The 20,153-nt window shown below is 41.8% G+C and overlaps 1 protein-coding gene across 1 annotated transcript; it reads right to left on the bottom strand.

Moving 5' to 3' along the window:
• Nucleotides 1-60: 60 nt before the first annotated feature.
• Nucleotides 61-14,410, bottom strand: ttpa (tocopherol (alpha) transfer protein; the record flags this gene model as incomplete). The annotated part of the gene is made up of 5 exons (XM_080033506.1): nucleotides 61-601; nucleotides 1,301-1,411; nucleotides 4,001-4,194; nucleotides 5,292-5,445; nucleotides 14,231-14,410. 5 exons carry the CDS (start codon nucleotides 14,408-14,410, stop codon nucleotides 350-352), a joined length of 891 nt encoding a protein of 296 aa, XP_079889632.1. The 3' UTR covers nucleotides 61-349.
• Nucleotides 14,411-20,153: the final 5,743 nt, after the last annotated feature.

Below are 20,153 nucleotides of genomic sequence, written 5' to 3'. Positions count from 1 at the left end.
TTTCACAAACATATAAAAGTTCCTTATAGTCTCTTGAAGGTGCAGAGCTGGAATCATGGTAAGCATATGCTAGCTGTGCGTGTCCTTAAAGAACAATTTGTGTCAAACACTTTCAATTTCAATGGGTGCCGTAACCAGGACAACAGTTAGCTAACGGGCAAAACATAATGTAAACAAAGTCAATGAGATGGATCGAATGTTTTCAATCTTCATGGACGGATCTCTTCTTGCAGGCAACAACGTGTGCAGTTTCTATTCAAGGACTACAAAAATGGCCACCAGAGAGTGTGTGTTGAAGTAAAAAAAAAAAACAGCCATGTGTGTATGTGTGATCCCAGATATCCAAACCTCATCCCTCTGAGAGCTGTTCGGTACACTGCTCTTCCTCTGATATCAAACAGTCATCAGGAGTGATGGTGACGTCACCCGTGGCGTGGTTGGCTATCTGCTGGAGGAGGTCCTCTGACTGGAGCAGCTGATTGGTCCAGTCCTGACACGCCTCCTCTATGCCAGGCCCCTCCCCTCCGTACTCTGGAGGCAGCACGTGTGGAGAGAAGAAGTCGCTCAAAGTCTCCTGGAAATCAGCACCATGCATGTGGATCTGCAGAGGAGAGAGAGAGAGAGACAGAGAGAGAGAGAGGCAGAGAGAGAGAGAGAGAGAGAGAGAGAGACAGACAGACAGACAGACAGACAGACAGACAGACAGACAGACAGAGAGAGAGAGACAGAGAGAGAGAGAGAGACAGTGAGAGAGAGAGAGAGAGAGAGAGAGAGAGACAGACAGACAGACAAACAGACAGACAGACAGACAGACAGACAGACAGACAGACAGACAGACAGAGAGAGAGAGGGACAGAGAGAGAGAGAGAGAGAGACAGAGAGAGAGACAGAGAGAGAGGGAGAGAGAGAGAGAGAGAGAGAGGACTTGTTTTTTCAAAGGCCATTTAAAAGGCATCTCCACTTAGTATTTGTGTGTGACCCTCTGAGAGCAGACACAGCCTAGTGAAATAAGTAGCGGTGTTACAATTCTCCCAATCCTCGTTGTTCAGTTTGATTTGTTAGATTCCTAAGGTCTATTCCATTCTCAATCTTTCTCTCTTTGTTTTTTGCACATATGGCTATGACATGTTGGACCCTGTGGGCGGGGCTAAATCGTAGATTAGAATTTCGAAATGTAGAGATTTTGTGACGTCATTTCGATCCATTTTGGACTGAGAATGGAGAATGTGAAAGCCCTTAGTAATAAAGAGTGTGATAGACCTTAGTAATAAAGAGTGTGTGTGATGATGAGGAGACTCACCCTCTGTCTGATCTTCTCTGGTAGGAAGGGACGGATCATGGCGAAGACCGGCCGGAAGAACATGGGCTCATTCACCAGATGGATTCCTCTAACCTTCAGCGGAAAAGAGTCCTGAACGCACACACACACACACACACACACACACACACACACACACACACACACACACACACACACACACACACACACACACACACACACACACACACACACACACACACACACACACACACACACACACACACACACACACACACACACACACACACAGTAGCAAACGCAAAGTGAGCAAGCTGACTACTTGGTCAGACAGTCAGGTCAATATAACAGCATGGATCTGCTAACAATGGTCATTTCAATATCCATAGTATCTATATATAATCTAAAATATAAATACTAACTTGAAAAGCAGAAGACATTTTTTTTTTATGTGAAAGATTTGAACGGTGTGGACTGTGCCAAGGATAATATAACATATAATATATATATATATATAATATATATATATACACTGTATGTACATGTATATTATATAATATAAACAAATGAGTGGATAACCAAGAAACTACTTATGATCATAAAAGTTGAATAGAACCAGATATAAGCTGCTGATTATGCAGAGTCCCCAAAAGTAATTGTTTGCTCTGATATTAAGCCTTGCTCATGAAATGAGACTAAGTGAAGTGTGGTAGAATATAGATTCTCATCATATTTCATATCTCATTTGCTGAAACACTTGTATCAACTAAAAGAAGTAGCCACTACCAAACAGAAGATGGTTAAGATGAAATCTAAGCTATGTTCCTTATGTGAATGGGAAGTTGCAGTGATAACATGACAGCTGCCTTCCTGTGGTGTAACACAATGTCATAATGTGGTGAGACCTCAGCTTCTCCTTTCTCTGGATAGATCCTGTTTAGAGAGTGATGGCCGTATCAAGCAAAGCACCATTCCTTTTAAATGTATTATGTACAACCACAAGTTGAGACGTTTATGTAAAATGTATATAAAACACAATGTGATCATTTGTTAATCCGTCTTCACATACAATCAAGTTGGAAACAATACAAAAGCTAAATATTTATGGTTTACCCTTATCTATTTCATTGTTTTTCATAAATACATATTTATTCTGAATTTGATAACAGCAACACATTTCAAGAAAGTTGGGACAGGGCATTAAAAGATTAGGAAAGCTGTAGAATGTTTAAAAAACCTGTTTGTAACATCATTGACATAAACATGTTAACTGGTAACAGGTGATATTATCATGAATGGATATAAAGGGGCATCCCGTAAAGGTTCAGTCTTTACAAGCAATAATGGGGTGAGGCTCACCACTTTGTGAAGAACTGCAGAGGAAAACAGTCCCACAGTTTAAAAACAACATCTACAATCCATAATATGATTAAAATATTTAGAGAATCAGGAGAAATCTCTGCAAGGTCCAAAATTAAAAAGTACCAATGTAATGTACATGACCTCAGGTGCACTGCATTAAATAACATGATGTTATAAAGGATATCACTACATGGGCCATGGAACACTTCAGAAAACCATTGTCTGTAAACACAGTTCATCTCTACATCCACAAATACAAGATAAGACTCTACCATGCAAAGTGAAAGCTAATATCAACAACATTCACAAATGCTGCAGACTTCTCTGGGCCTGGGCTCATCTGAGATGGACTGACTCAAAGTGGAACAGTGTGCTGTGGTCTGATGAGTCTACATTTCAAATAGTTGTTGTAAATCATGGATGTTGTGTCCTCCGGGCTCCAGAGGAAAAGGACCATCCAGATTGTTACCAATACAAAGTTGAAAAGCCAGCGTTTGTGATGGTATGGGGGTGGGTTAGTGCCCATGACATGGGTAACTTGCACATCTATGAAGGCACCATGAATGCTGAAAAGTACATACAGGTTTTAGAGCAACATGCTGCCATCCAGACAACGTCTATTTCAGGGACGTCCCTTCTTATGAAAGACAATACTGAGCCACATTCTACACGTCTTTATACAGCTTGGCTTCATAGGAACAGAGTGCAGGTACTAGACTGGACTGTCTGCAGTCCATACCTGTCTCCCATTGAAGAATGTGCTGCATTATGAAGCACAACATATCACAATGGAGACCCCGAAATGTTGAGCATCTGAAGTTGTATTTCAAGCAGGAATGGGAAATAATTTTGCTTTCAAAATGTCAACAATTAATGTCCTCAGTTCCCAAACGCTTACTCAGTGTTGTTGAAAGAAAGGGTGATGTAACACAGCAGTAAACATGCCCCTGAACCAACTTTTGTGAAACATGTTGCAGGCACAACCTTAAAAATGTGTGTGTATTTACAAAAAACAATAAAGTTTATCAGTTTAAACAAATAGCTACATTTGATGCGTTTGTACTGTTTTATATTTAATACACGTTGAAAAGGATTAGGAAATGATCACATTCTGTTTTATTCCCATTTGACATAACGTCCAAACTTTTTGCATTCTACTTTATACGTATACAGTGCACCCTATCGCTACACTCTATCTGAATATAAATATTGAATTGTTGAGAGGAGCCTGAGACTTAAGAATGGCATTGCCAGTGACTGCTGCTATAATAATTGTGCATATGGCAAATAACGCTTCTGGAATGGAATGTGAAGAGTTGAGTTTCAGTTTGACAGCGAATAAAGAGAGGAGTGACCTACCGACAGCACGGCGGAGATCTTTCTGGCCAGGGAGGGGTTAACCTGGAGGGCGTGGCCCAGACTCCAGCCCTGCAGGTCGAATATGGCCTTCAGACCACGCCTCTGGGTGTCCGTCTCCATGGAGATGACCTCTGATGTCATCAGGCTGACCCGGAACACCTGGATGGCCGACCAGTCCTTTGGGTTCCACTGTCCTGTACACAGACCAGTAAACACACAGCCATGTTACCCTATACCCTGTATACCCTGTACTGTCATGGGCTGTATCCCGTTACAGAGACCGCCTCCTTGGTAGGACGCGGTCTCGCGGTCTATGAAGGCTATAGCCTGTGAAGGCCGATTCCAAGGCCGGTTCCAAGGCCAACGAGCGTTGTTAAACGAGACGGTCTCCGCAGGTCTCCATTTCGCTCTGTTTACGAGCATTTCCGGTTTGCGTAACAAGCCGTTGCCTTGCGTGACGACTCGCTGCCTAGCAACCCTGATTGCTGCCAACAGAAACAGCCCTGTCAACGGAGGAAAAAATAAAAAGAAGTTGTCTACCAGACGAAAAGAAAAAAAAGTACAAGAAAAAAAGAAAGGAAGATAAAAGTTAAGAAGATGGAGCAACACGTTGCTGTTTTGTTATTTTTTATTTTATTTTATGCCATCTCTGAAAAAAACGCAATGAATCATGGGATATGTTGGGCTGCGAAGGATACATCTGATGCAGCCTTCAAAACCGTGAAATGAAGGCTGCATTTAGGTCCATGATATGAGGAGCCTTGCAAGGAGCCTTGCAAATGGAACAACCTTTGCGCGCCGCTATGACGCAATCGGTCTTCAAATGCAGCCTACGTAGACCGCAAACCCTGAATCAAGATACAGCCCACGGACTGACATCTGCCATAAAGCAGCATTATGCTAGAACCTAGAATTGTAATTGACATTTAAAGAGTTGTAGCTCTAAATAGTTTTTTATTTCCCTTTTTTTTAAAAGATATTTTTTTGCGCATTTTTATGCTTTATTGATAGTGCAGAGAGACAGAGGTGAAATGGGGCAGAGAGGGGAGTGACATGCAGAGAACGACCACGGGCGGGAATCGAACCCGGGTTTGCTGCTGGGCCCAGCCCGGGGGGGGGGGGGGGGGGACGCCCTACCAACTGAGCTAAGGGCGCTCCCATTTTATTTCCTTTTTTAAATACTTTTTTTTAAAAGAGAAGAACACATAAACACACAACTGAAAAGTGAACATAAAAACTAAACACACACACGCGCACACACACACACACACACACACACACTTATACTGACCGATCCTGTATATGAGCACCCTGCTGCCGGTGTGGTCTCGCTGTGGGAGGACAGCGTGGTAGGATGCGTTGAGGAGACCCAGCACAGAGGAGGGAGACAGACAGCGGCTGATCTCAGGACTGTCCCTTCTCCAGCGCTGGTAGTTCAATAAGATCTGCACAGGGACACATGCAACGTTCAGGGACACCAGGGAATGAAGCTAGCCCTCATGGTAAATGCTAAACAATCTTAGAGAATATCGTAGCAATAATATAGCAATAATACTAGCTTGGTAGTATAATTAAGTCTATGTGAAATCTGCCTATTTACAGCAGCAGGTGTGTTGTAATACATTGGATTCATTTACACTACTTTGACAGTTCCCCCTGCAACCAATAGCAGAGGCATTGGTCATCTCTTGACTGTTAATGATGAATGTTAAGATTAAAATGGTTAATGTCTGAGTTTAAAATTGCCCCATGTCACTTTAGACAATTTTTTTGACAATGCATAATACAATAAAGAAAAAGTTCCTGTACATGTTTTTGACAGTAAAAAGTATGTGTTATGTACAGTATATCTATATTTAAGGGTTCAAAAACAAAACAAAAATCAATATAGATTTTTGGGGAAAAAAATTCAAATTGAATCAGCCGATTAATCGGTTATCAGCCCGATAAGAATCCATATCGGTCTGGCCCTACATACGTGTCATTTGTGTCTTTGATTATTTGTTGCTAAACAAAATCAACACTTTAAGCCAACAGAAAAATGTGCAGGGAGACAACATTATGGAAATAAAATGCTGTGTGCTTCTCTCCACCTTATTATACAGCTCTGAATGCTGGAGGATGACGGAGAAAGACCTTTCCAAGATCTCTGTATTCCACACAAGAAATCTCAGAATAATCTGACGTATCTTCTGGCCTAACACCATCTCCAACCAGCAATTACTTGCTCGGACAAACCAAGAAAGTATAGAGACCATTATTACAAGAAGGTGGTGGAGATGGATTGGACACATCATGCGAAAAGAACAGGATTACATTACAAGAACCGCCCTACACTGGACACCTGAAGGCAAGAGAAAGAGAGGACGACCCAAAGAGACCTGGCGTCGAACAGTGGAGAAAGAACTGAAAGCCATGAAGCAGACCTGGAGTTCTATCCAAAAGCTCGCCCAAAACAGACAGGAGTGGAGATCCTTTGTTGCTGCCCTACATGCCACTAGGCATAAAGGGCAGTAAGTAAGTAAGTAAGTGCTTGGTGTTTATTTTTACATTTTTAGTCCCGTGAAGATATATGATTCTATATAAATGATTACAATGACACTTTCTGTCTTATGTGTCTGTCTATCACTAGTTGAGCTGTGTCTCCTGTTAGAAGACCCTGCCAGGTCATCTGTAGGTAAAGTCTCATCTCACTACGTTGTTATGGCTCACTGTGTTCAGACCAGACCAAAAACATTGATATGCTCTGCACCCCTGGCAAATACTGTCTTTTTGGTTACCAAAGTTACTTGTTTTACTTGTTTATGATTTAATGTCCAGTAGAATTTTCACACAATTTTATAATAACCTTATTTGGATATGCTTTAAAGGAATAGTTCAACATTTTAAATGTTTAGCTTTTTGCCTCACTCTCAGGCTAAAGACAAGGCAACAGAAACCATTCCTGTGACGGTGCGTGAATTTTTTATATAACAAATGGGCAAAGATCGTCATCCAGGTTAGCTTAGCTCAAACACTGGTCGTCAAGGGGAGCAGGTCAAAAGATAAACTTTACAAAAGCTTGTTGTTTATTTACCATGTTATGTTGCGCTGGATAACATGTCTACACTATGTCATTTTACATCCAAATACGTGACCGTCAGAGGCACTTCCTGGTTTCCTTCCAGTATATATGTCTTTTTTAAATGACATAAAGTATAGAAATATAGAGTAGGGATGGGGCCGATCCGATCCAGTATCGGTATCGGGTCCGATATGGCCGAAATCTGCGTATCGGATATCGGACTGACAGCTCCGATATTAAAATCCGATTTTTTTTTTTTTTTTTTTTTTATAATTTTTTTTTTTTTTTTTTTTTTACTTTGTAAGAGCGAACATGCGCCGACGTTCGGTGGAGGGAGAGAGGACATCACTTTAACATTTGACATACAGTACATATCAGTTTGTTAGCCAGTGAGCTAACCAAAGCTAATCCAAGTCAAGGAAGTGGAGAGGCTTGTGACAAATTCAGCTAATGTAAAATACAGCCAGAGAGAGGAAGACTGTTTAGACAAACAGACCACCACATATTCTAGTGGGGCAGAAGTGATCATTGAGAAGGATTTTTTTTGTGTGACTCTATAATTCTGCCTTTAAGATAAACCTATATGCATTTGTGTATATTTATTGCTCTTTTAAATTAGAATTGCTTAAGCCTTCCTAGCCTAATACATAACATCACCACCAACAAAAAAATGTATAACAATTATGATATCGTATCGGTCAGTATCGGTATCGGCCGATATCCAAACCCCAGGTATCGGAATCGGATCGGAACTAAAAAAAGTGGATCGTCCCATCCCTAATTATAGAGCGCAACATAACGTGGTAAACAAACAAGTCCAAACAAGCACACAGGAGTTGTTGCAGTGATGTTGTAAAGTTTATCTTTTGACCTGCTCCCCTTGACTACCAGTGTTTGAGCTAAGCTAACCTTTGCTTCATCAAAAATGGAGGCACAGTTACAGGAACGGTTTCTGTCACCTTTTCCTGAGCCGGAAAAGTGAGGAAAGAAAGCAGAAAGAATGAGTGGCTTGTGTGCTTAGCCTGAAGTCATCAAGTGACAGTCAGAATTGGGTGTTATCACACTATGTTTCTATAATTGTACTGCTGTCCTGTTCTCCTCCATCCAGTTTCAATACATACAGTCATATGAAAAAGTTTGGGAACCCCTCTCAGCCGGCATTATAATTGACTCTGCTTTCACACAAAAAAGATAAAAGTGGTATGTCTTTCATTTACCAGGAACAGCTAAGTACTGGGATGTTTTCCAAACAAAGATTTTTTGAAAAGCAGTATTTAGTTTTATGAAATTAAATAAAATGTGAAAAACTGGCTGTGCAAAAATATGGGAACCCTTGTGGTCTTGCTGATTTTAATGCATGTAACAGCATGTAAAACTGAGGACTTTAAACACAAAATTGGTTGGATTATGATGTTAAGCCTTGAACCTCATATAAAGGTCTGTTTAATCATGATAAAAGGTATTTTAGGTGCCTAAATGCAAGTTCCACTTCTCTTTGACTCTCTGCAGAAGTGAGACAGAATGCGATCATCAAAACAGCTCCCAAAAGATCTTAAAAACAAAGATTATTCATTGTCATGGTTTAGCGGAAGGCTACAAGAAGCTTTCCCAAAGGTTTCAATTGTCAATTTCTACTGTAAGGAACGTTGTCAGGGAATGGAAGGACACAGGCACAGTTGCAGTTAAACCCAGGTCTAGCAGACCAAGAAAAGTACAAGAGCGGCATATGCGGCGGATTGTGAGAATGGTTGCACACAACCCAAAGATCACCTCCAAAGACCTGCAAGAACATCTGGCTGCAGATTGTGTATCTGTACATGGTTCTAAAATTCAGTGCAATTTGCACCAAAACATCTGTATGGCCGGGTGATGAGAAGGAAGCCCTTTCTGCGCCCACGCCACAGATACAGTTGCATGGAGTATGCAAAAGCTCATTTAGACAAGCCAGCTTCATATTGGAAGAAAATGCTTTGGACTGATGAGACAAAAATTAAGTTATTTGGTCTTTATAAAAAGCAGATGTTTTGGTGCAAATTGCGCTGAATTGTTGAACGATGTACAGATACACAATCTGCAGCTAGATGTTCTTGCAGGTCTTTGGAGGTGATCTGTGGGTTGTGTGCAACCATTCTCACAATCCTCCACCTATGCCGCTCCTGTTTTTTTCTTGGTCTGCCATGCCTGGGTTTAACTGCCACTATGCCTGTGTCCTTCCATTTCCTGACAACGTTCCCTACAATTGAAACCTTTGGGAAAGCTTCTTGTAGCCTTCCCCTAAACCATGACAATGAACAATCTTTGTTTTTCAGATCTTTTGGGAGCTGTTTTGATGATCCCATTCTGTCTCACTTCAGCAGAGAGTCAAAGAGAAGTGCAACTTGCATTTAGGCACCTAAAATAAATTTTCTCGTGATTAAACAGACATTTCTATGAGGTTCAAGGCTTAACAACATAATCCAACCAACTTTGTGTTTAAAGTCATCAGTTTTACATGCTTTTACAGGCATTAAAATCAACAAAAGCACAAGGGTTCCTATATTTTTGCACAGCCAGTTTTTCACATTTTATTTTATTTCATACAACCAAATACTGCTTTTCAAAAAATCTTTGTTTGGAAAACATCCCAGTACTTAGCTGTTCCTGGTAAATTAAAGACATACCACTTTTATATTTTTTTTGTGAAAGCAGAGTCAATTATAATGCCGGCTGAGAGGGGTTCCCAAACATTTTCATATGACTGTATTTCTGATTAAAGACATTAGAGTATCCTGAAACCTTCCACCTGAGCTTACCTCTGAAGAGCATATCACAACAAGTCATGTTCCCCATTGCACATTTACTCTGCGTTCAAAATCACATACTTTTTATTTTTACTACACTACATACTAAAGTACAGTAGAGTTTTAGGGCCACAGGAGAGAGAAAAAAAATCAGATAAGGAAGAGTCAAATATTCAATTGGAGTTAGTGGGGCATTTATGTATTTTCAGCATACTATAATTGGTGTGCATGTATTGGGACATCCTAAATCTTTTTCTGGCATTCTAAATAGTAGGGAAGTATGGGGATTGGGACTCAGGGTTAGACTGGTCATATAGTAGAAAGGAAGGGGAGAAACTGATCCCATGAACTGTGTCCCAGTCAGCCATGACAGTGTGGCAGAGAGCCAGCATGGAACTACAGCAGGGCTATCAAACTCAAGATGCGGCTAAACGCCATTACATCAGTATTGATTTACAGCTGTTGTTTTCCTTCAGTGACATGTCAGTTATGAATCTGAAACGGTTCCAGTTTAGCATAGGGAGAGATCTGACTGGCTCAAATAAGTTCCCCACATGACATCATTTCTTCTCTCATTATTTCAGCTGTCTGTTAAAGCTGGGGTGTGTGATTTCTGATTGGTCAAAATTAACATGAGCAGTACACTTTGACTAATCAGAGCGAGGCTCCGCTTCTCTGTTCTTATTGGCTGTTGGGACTGTCCATTCACTTTGGCACGACTTTGTTGGTGTAGAGCAAGTTAAGGCCCGGACACACCGGCCCGATAATTGCCGTTTTAGAGTCCTGAGGGGGCGGGGACACAAATCTGTTTGGTGTGTGCCGTGAAATCGGTCGTCGTAGATGTCGTCGGGCTTCTTTTGAGCCGATTGAACATGTTCAATCGGCGGCGGGCAGTCTTTCAGTTTGAGCAATTTGATTGGTGGAGGGCTAGCGAATCAGTGAAGCCCGGAAGTGAGGCGGGTAGCACAAAGCCTGAATCGGCAAACTCCATTTTCGGGTAGTCGGACTGGTGTGTCCTGGCCTTTAGGGAGGGACCATAGGGGAGGGACCAAAGAGAACAAGTGGAGCGGTTGAGGTATTTGAATTCAAATCTCTATCCCAACTGCCATTTTCTCCCCACATCCTCCACCCCAGCTTTAAACGGTGGAGTCAGCGATTCTGGAAAAGAACGCTTGTTGTCAAAAATCACTTTTGGTCAAAATCTGCTACCTGTCCGTAATGTGTGTGTGCTTAAAAAAAGATTCTGGTGCCTCTTTTGTTTACATACTCGTTTACAGAGCCTAGGCTGCAGTGGCGTGCACAGACATTTTGGGGGGCAGGTGCTCAGTGCAAAAAAAAGGGCACAATATATATTCTATCGATGAATGACCAAATCATTTTAAGGGTACTTGTACAAAATCCCCCCCTGGCCTAATGACTTTTAATACCCGGCCACACATAGAGTGTTTCTCAAAGGAATTTGGGAGACTGTGTTTGGGACCCTGGACCTTCTAGGGGGATCCGGGGAAGAAAAATTTGAACCTTTAAAAGTAAAATTCATCAATCTGGTGCACTTTGAGAAGAAAACTAAGGCTAAATCACCTGTGTCAGTGTGGGCTATTTAGTACTATTTTCTGGAATAATTTGGAGACACAGAATGACCAAAAAGCAGAAAGAAAAAATGTGCATGTTTGAAAAAAAAACAGTCAGTTCAGATTTTTTTAAATAATCCCTTATCCCGAATTCTCTCTTTGAAGTCTTTGTTAGGCCCCTGATCTCCGTACTAATATTATCCTATTAAGGTAAATACACGATTACTGCAAGTCTTGTAACATAGAAATAACTTATGGCTTATATAGCTTCATGACTGATTTAGTACCACCAACCCACTTTGCGTAGTTAACATAAAATGTGTGGACAGCTTTTAAGATATTTCAATAACATTTGAGGAACAGTTCAACATTAAAATCTGAGCTTTAAAAGGCCCTGAACAGTTAACATGACTCTGGTCTTGACTCTGACCCTTCATCTTCATCTTCCTCCTTGCTGCTGGTGGATGCTTTCATCCAGGAGAGCAGAGAGCTGCTCCCCTGGGCTGCCTGCTGTAGCTCCCTTTCTTTTGCCTTTTTAACCTCTCCTGTCTAGGCATTATACTGCGATTTGTAAATAAAAAGAGACCAACCATATAAAATAAGACTGCTTGGTTACATTACAACAAGGCACAAGGCTACTTTTTCTGCAGGCAATTAGGAATTGCCTGTTTGTCATTTAGCAAATAAATTACTGCATGTGTTAATTGTATAGCCTAAAGTAAACCTAAACAACACTAAATATTCAGCATACTGATAGATTCACATGCTGTACCAATGACAAACTCCGCCGACATTAGTTGTGTTCATCACGTCATATCTATTTTTTTTTGGGGCTAGCTTGTTAAGCAGTCGGCTAATTTACGCTCAGCTGTGTGGCGCTGCATGATAGAGGCTACTTTATAACAGAGACAAATAAATGCAAGTTATAGCTTGGCAACTGAGGCTTAGAGGGCAAACAATACACTCTTGACTCCATTCATGTATGTGTTACCTCGCTGGTGGGGCAGGGCAGGCCGGGGAGTAGGTGTGTGTGTGTGTGTGTGTGTGCAGCAGCTGTGAACTGCTGCGGCAACGCGCCTCAGTTTGTGTCCACTCTGCACGTTCACGTTGACAAAGGAAGTGTGTGCGGAGGAGGAGGAGGGGGGGCATATTTATTGGGGCATTATTGTCTAACGTTTTTAATTGTTGAGCATTTATAGATGATAATGTCGGCATGGGCCACATACACTGTAACAAAAAAAAATAATAACTTTCAGATTTTTTTTTCAAAAGGGCACTTGATTGGGCCAGGGGAAAAGGGCAGGTGCTTCAGCACCACTTCAGGTCTACCTGTGCACGCCACTGCTAGGCTGTGTATTAACACTGGATTTTTTCTTTCAGCGCAGACACAGTACGGACAGGTAACAGATCGGGAGGAGATATTCACTGATTTTGACAATAAGTGATTGTGTCATTAAACAGAAACCTATGACTTCACCTTTAAAGCATGATAAGACTTTACAGCATGATTTCCTCAATCCACCCACACAGTGTTTCCCCTTGTGTTTCCTTGTTCCTTATAGCTCATCTTAAGGAAGGTAAGGACTTCCTCCTGTCTCAGCCTTTTATATACACCGTGTGCAAAATTTTTAGGCAAGTTGTATTTTTGAGGATTCATTTTATTATTGAACAACTACAGTGCTCTCGGTCAATCCAAAATGTTAATGAACCTAAACCTGAATGTTTACGAAAGTAAAAGTGAGGTTTTGTATTTCTTACGAGAATATATGTTTTGCTATTATTAGGTAACTATTAGTATGCAGAATTATTATGCAACTAAACAACATCTCACTTGTTTATTTTCATCTGTTACAGTGAGAATAATAAAACAACTCAACATTTACAAATAAAAATTTCCGACATTTAAAAAAGAAATCAGTGACCAATATAGCCACCCTTCTTTTCAATAACTGTCACAAGCCTTCCATTCATGGAGTCTGTCAGTTTATTGATCTGTTGACGATCAACTTTTTGTGCAGCAGCAACCACAGCCTCCCAGACACTGTTCCGAGAGGGGTACTGATTTCCTTCACTGTAAACATCCCGTTTAAGCAGGGCCCACAGGTTCTCAATAGGGTTTAAGTCAGGTGAGGAAGGGGGTTATGTCATTATTTTTCCATCCTTAAGGCCTTTACTGGCTAGCCATGCAGTTGAGTACTTCAATGCATGTGATGGAGCATTGTCCTGCATAAAAATCATGGTCTTCTTGAAAGATGCAGACTTTTTCCTGTACCACTGCTTGAAGAAAGTATCTTCTAGAAACTGGCAGTAGGTTTGGGAGTTGATTTTGAGGCCATATTCAACCCGAAAAGGTCCAACTAGCTCATCTTTAAAGGCAACTATTAGTAGGCTATCTTTAGTATCTAGAGTATTAGTATCCTAAAACTCTATAGGCTACTGGTTATTCTGAATGAGCTCCAGTGGACTTAGTGTATACCTAACTGTTACTGTTTGGACCTCTGGCATCATAATATTAATAATAGCAATGACCTAATAACAATGATAGCTACTGATCTGCTCTGAAGTGTAAACACATCAACAACAACACTTAATGTAGGATACCTGAACTCTAATCTATTAAACACGTCACACGCAATGCACTTTAATGCTTGTTTAGGCTACTCCTATACAACATGGTTCAGTATAAAGCAAGTGAAACATGAACTTTGAAAAAGTCAAAGTGAAGCGGACTTCCCTCCAACTCGCCACCACTTTCTATCGCCTCGGCTACTCTTCAGTTCAGCGGGCCAACAGAATGTTCTGGTTCACCCTGTACCTTTAGTGAAAGCTCCACGTCGAAGTCTCTGGCCCGAAGGAACTTGATGAGGAATCCGTCGGAGAAGCTCGTTACGTCGGACAGCTCGCCGGCCTGCAGCGCTCGCCGCCTCAGGGTGAGTACACACGGACCCAGTTGCTCCGAGCCGTCCGGGAGTTCGCTGAGCTCAGGCCCGCTCATGGTGCTCCCTGTCCCGCAAACATTTCACTGACAGCACGGTCCACTGCTGGAGGGAAGGAGATACGAGAGAGAGAGAGAGAGAGAGAGAGAGAGAGAGAGAGAGAGAGAGAGAGAGAGAGAGAGAGAGAGAGAGAGAGAGAGAGAGAGAGAGAGAGAGAGAGAGAGAGAGAGAGAGAGAGAGAGAGAGAGAGAGAGAGAGAGCGAGAGAGAGAGAGAGCACTGTAAACAGCAAGCCGACCTCTGACCTAGAATCACGTTGATGTTCATACTATGTGATCTGATCATCTGAACACCATTGTTATTAACACATTGACCACCTGTAGGCTATTTACTGTCACAAGTCATTTGTGCAGGATGAGCTCCCCCTACTGGTCATCACGAGCCTCTGCCCTGCCAGGCTATAGGCCTACTACTAATCTAGATTTGAATACATATTTGAATATATGGACAGACAGATATGTGATGTCATACGTAGATCATCACTTTGCAGGGTGCCAATGCATGTACACTTTGGTAAAGGATTGTATTGTCATTGTTCTGTGATTATTTAATATTGTTGCCATGTTTGTAGACAGTGGGTCACAGACGTGTTGGTTGCATTATGGAGCTTTATAGGTCCACTTCTATACCTGCTGATCATTCAGGTAGCCTACAGGAAAGGAGAAAGAAAAACTATCCCTGCGTTCCAATCCCCATACTTCCCTACTATTTAGTATGCCAGAAATAGATTTAGGATGTCCCAATACATGCACGTCAATTGTAGTATGCTGAAAATGCATAAATGCCCCACTAACTCCAATGACTGACATTTCTCGACATAATGAAAAAAAAATCTTCCTTATCTGATTTTTTTTTCTCTCCTGTGGCCCTAAAACTCTTCTGTACTTTAGTATGTAGTGTAGTAATTTAAAGAAAAAGTATGTGGTTTGAAACGCAGGGCAAGTTTTGGACACAAAGGGAATTTCTTGGGCCTTTTCTCAAACGTTTGCCTCGTGTGTGAATCTATGGATGATAGGACATGCTTTGACATCACTTCATTCAACTAAAGACATCTTAGAAGTTTAAAGAGGAAAGATCTCTTTGTCTGAAATGTGACCAGGGGCCTCGTTACACACAACATGGTTGTAATGGTCCACAGTCCAAAAGACTCAAAAGCCCTGGGGCCTCATTTATAAAGCTTGCGGCGCACAAAAACCTTGCGTAGACGGACAGAAATGTGCGGGAAAATGTGCGGTGACAAACGTTGGTATTTATAAAAACATTCTTTGCTGAGAAGTGTGCCTATTCCCACGCCAACCTTCGACCATGCGTAGAGCTACCGCAAGGTTTTCCTGACTCGGGGAATCAGCGACACTCAATGGCAACACCACGAAATAAAGCTCAGTCATCAGAAAAACCCAGACAAATGATGCTTGGCACCCAATATATTTAGTCAATAAAATGTATAACCTATAGTTGCGAATATATGGCTACTGTAGTCTATGGCATGCAGTTGTGATGTAGGTTGAATTACTTATCAAGTAGCCTAGGTCTACATGTTTTGGTTATATCTTATATCTATTGTATTCTGCATTTTTACTCTTTTAATTATCAGTTTTTTATCAGTATTTGATCTTGTTTCTGTTTTGTTTAGTTTATTTTGTTGTTTTTAAAAAGCCTCCAGTGGACAGGTGTTGTAAACTACCATTTATGCTAACACACTGTAAACAATGCATCTGGTTCGTCCAATGACATTGTCATGTCCAGGGGCGCAATTACCCACTTTCTGGGGGGTATGCAGGCACTTAGCAGGCGCACCCCCCCCCCCCCCCAAATTACAGTCTTCCATTTTAAGTTGCATATAAGAGCAGGTGATCGGCTCAAACATGACATGTCTGCCTGCACTGATTCACCCAAAAGTTAAGACCCTATCTCACTGGGCTGCGACTGTTTGCAACAAGTTGGAGACTTCATTCGCAAACGAGTCTCTAAACTGTCTCCAAACGTTTGCGGAGGTCTCAATTTCCTCGCATGAGTCGCAGAGCCGCGCAGTCCTGTCGCATGAATTTTGAACATGTTCAAAAAAAGTGTGCGACAAATCTGTCTCAAAACAGTCTCAGAGTGGTCGCAGGTGTCTCCAACGCGTCGCAAACCCTTCTCAATTTAGTTTCCGCGAGTCAGAAAGTGCGAGCAATGTGAGACAACTTTGCGAGGGGTTGGCGACTTATGAAACTAAATTGCGACTGATTTGAGACAAAAATTAGACGGTCGCGCGACGCTCGCCAGACATAAATGCGACCTCCTGGCAAGTGTTGGGCAGGACATTCGCAAACGTGTCGTGAGGAACCAACTCAGTGAGACTGCGGCTGTATCTCGATTCAGGGGTTGCGGTCTACGAAGGCTGCATTTGAAGACCGATTGCGTCATAGCGGCGCGCAAAGGTTGTTCCATTTGCAAGGCTCCTTGCAAGGCTCCTCATATGCGGCCGAGAAATGCAGCCTTCGTTTCACAGTTTTGAAGGCTGCATCAGATGTATCCTTCGTGGCCCAACGTATCCCATGATTCATTGCGTTTTTTTCAGAGATGGCATACAATAAAATAAAAAATAACAAAACAGCAACGTGTTGCTCCATCTTCTTAACTTTTATCTTCCTTTCTTTTTTTCTTGTACTTTTTTTGTTTTCGTCTGGTAGACAACTTCTTTTTCTTTTTTCCTCCGTTGACAAAGCTGTTTCCGTTGGTAGCTATCAGGGTTGCTAGGCAGCACAGGAGCGGCGAGTCGTCACGCAAGGTAACGGCTTGTTACGCAAACCGGAAATGCTCGTAAACGGAGACTTGCGGAGACCGTCCCGTTTAACAATGCTCGTTCGGCCTTCGAATCGGCCTTCATAGGCTATAGCCTTCATAGACCGTGAGACCGCGTCCTACCAAGGAGGCGGTCTCTGTAACGGGATACAGCCTGCAAGTGAAAATTGTCGCTAATTTGCATATTTGGTCGCAATTTTGTGTCTCCAACTTGTCGCACACTGTCGCAGCCCAGTGAGATAGGGGCTTAAAGGACACAGTGAATAACAGGTTGATCATCAGAAATAAAACTATATACTGGGCATTTAGGTTTTTGTGGCCTCACTAGTGTCAGGCATGCAAACTCATAAGACATGAAAAAAGTGACATGTCCGAAAACACACCCCTTTAGGGGGGTCTGGGGTTTTCCCACACAGAATTTTTTGTGATTTGAACATGTAAAATAAGCAATTTGGTGAACTCTGGTGAAGAGAATTAAAGAAAAATAAAACTTTTATTTCAGTTCAAATGAATAGTAAAATGAGCCAAACAAGTTAGTCGGCCAACCGTCTTGACTTTACCCATACAACGTGTGAAGGTATTTACTGAGAAAAACGTTAAAAAAACAGCTCAGAAAAACGGTTAAATTGGAAAAACCAGCTTGTTGATAAAACTATTTTTTCAAGTGAATGAGAGAGAAAAGGCATTAAATAAGACTAAAAAACTTAGAGCCACCAATCTATCGCACCAAATTCCCTTACAATAAACTATTAGCCTATATACTCTCTCTCTCTCCTGTAATACTGTATGTGTAACTTACACACTATTCAAACCGATCCTGAATTGTAATGCTTTGGGGGATTCTGAATTGTGATGCTTTGTGGTGCCCCCCCCCCCCCCCCCCCCCTCCCTCCCTTCCCCCCCTCCTCCTTAGCCTTGTACATCATACTTAGCATTGCACAACATACTTCAAACACTATACATGTACATAAGCCCTGCAGCTCACCCGCAGAAAACATTTCCTCGGAAACATTTTTTTTGTCGTTAGACTCATAGCTCCAAAGAAAAACCTACTGTTCTAGTTTACACTACCTGGGAATCTTATCTACTGTCTGATCAGGACCTTCAAATATCTCTTTATCATTCATCCAAGCTAATCCATCATCTTGTTCAGTGAATTGGAAACAGAAACTAAGACAAACTGTGGCTGTGTCTTGATTCAGGGGTTGCAGCCTACGTAGGCTGCATTTGAAGACCGATTGCGTCATAGCGGCGCGCAAAGGCTGTCCCATTTGCAAGGCTCCTTGCAAGGCTCCTCATATGCGGCCGAGAAATGCAGCCTTCGTTTCACGGTTTTGAAGGCTGCATCAGATGTATCCTTCGTGGCCCAACATATCCCATGATTCATTGCGTTTTTTTCAGAGATTGCATAAAATAAAATAAAAAATAACAAAACAGCAACGTGTTGCTCCATCTTCTTAACTTTTATCTTCCTTTCTTTTTTTCTTGTACTTTTTTTTCTTTTCGTCTGGTAGGCAACTTCTTTTTCTTTTTTCCTCCGTTGACAAGGCTGTCTCCGTTGGCAGCAATCAGGGTTGCTAGGCAGCACAGGAGCGGCGAGTCGTAACGCAAGGTAACGGCTTGTTACGTAAACTGGAAATGCTCGTAAACGGAGACCTGCGGAGACCGTCTCATTTAACAAGGCTCGTTGGCCTTGGAATCGGCCTTAAAATCGGCCTTCATAGGCTATAGCCTTCATAGACCGCGAGACTGCGTCCTACCAAGTGCGTGGTCTCTGTAATGGGACATAGCCTGTGTGTGAGTGTGTGAGTGAGTGAGTGTGAGAGAGAGAGAGAGAGAGAGAGAGGGAGAGATAATAGTTTATTGTAATAAATATTCTCTCTCTCTCTCGCTCTCACACACACACACACACACACACACACAACTCAGTCGTGCGCTGGAATGGTGCAAAATATGATAATAGTGGGAAACGTGAGTGTGTTGTTTTGGCGCTGACCTGCTATAGGCTAATCACTACACTACCATTCAAAAACTGTGAAAACAGATATATAGTCCATGAGCCAGGGGGGTTGATCGGTATCATCTGGGGGGGCAAATGCTATCATTGTTTTTTGGCAAGGTATAAACCCCTAGTACTAGAAAAATCACGATAGCAGTGACGGGTTGGTAGCGAAATCACTTTTTTCAGCTCATGAAGTTACTAACCCCCTAAGATAAATTGCGTTTTTTGGATCCGGTGTATATCTGGTTTAGGCTCATGGTAGGGATATTGTACATATTCTGTAATATGATGCTTGGTATCACTGGAAAGGGGACCTTTGAGGCTTTCATTTAAGACCAGTACTGGGTATGTCTGACAAACACAGAGGTCACAAGACCTCTTTAAACCAGAAATGTAACACATTTTCTCACAAGTTCCGCCGAAACAGTATGCTTTCTTTCATTCCTGTTGAATGAAAGAACACCAGGGACACAAAACTCAACAACTTCAGTACTCAAGGCACTCTGATGATTCAGAAAATGTATAATATACCCATACTATTTATTTGTGAGAGGTTATTATGAGCCTTAAATTAGACTTGTGCAACCAGCACAAGTCTTCAAAATAGAATGGAGTGGATAGAATGGACAAATAGGGAGCCCTATTAGTCCAGCAGATATCTGAATGCATTTTGCTTTTTTTGATACAAACATGAGCTCTGGCACACTGTTAGAGCATGCCTTAAGGGAGATTTTTGGCTATAGGGCCATCACCAATTTCTCTTATGATTGCTATGGCAATCATTTTAAAAAATGGCCGCCATTTGCTGTTATAGTATCAGTAGCTTGGGTTGTAGAGCACCTAGGATCTTGATTATGGTGTCTAATCCTACATTTTCAAGGATGAAAAAGGCAGTGGTGCTATTTCAAACATGCTAGAAAGTGCCCAACTTCATATATCTGGCATTCAGGGAACAAC

Source organism: Ammodytes marinus (genome assembly GCF_949987685.1).
Source record: "Ammodytes marinus genome assembly, chromosome: 9".
In the NCBI taxonomy this organism is placed as follows: Eukaryota; Metazoa; Chordata; class Actinopteri; order Uranoscopiformes; family Ammodytidae; genus Ammodytes; species Ammodytes marinus.
Note: the sequence above shows the minus strand (reverse complement) of the source record. Positions and strands in the feature narration are given on the sequence as shown.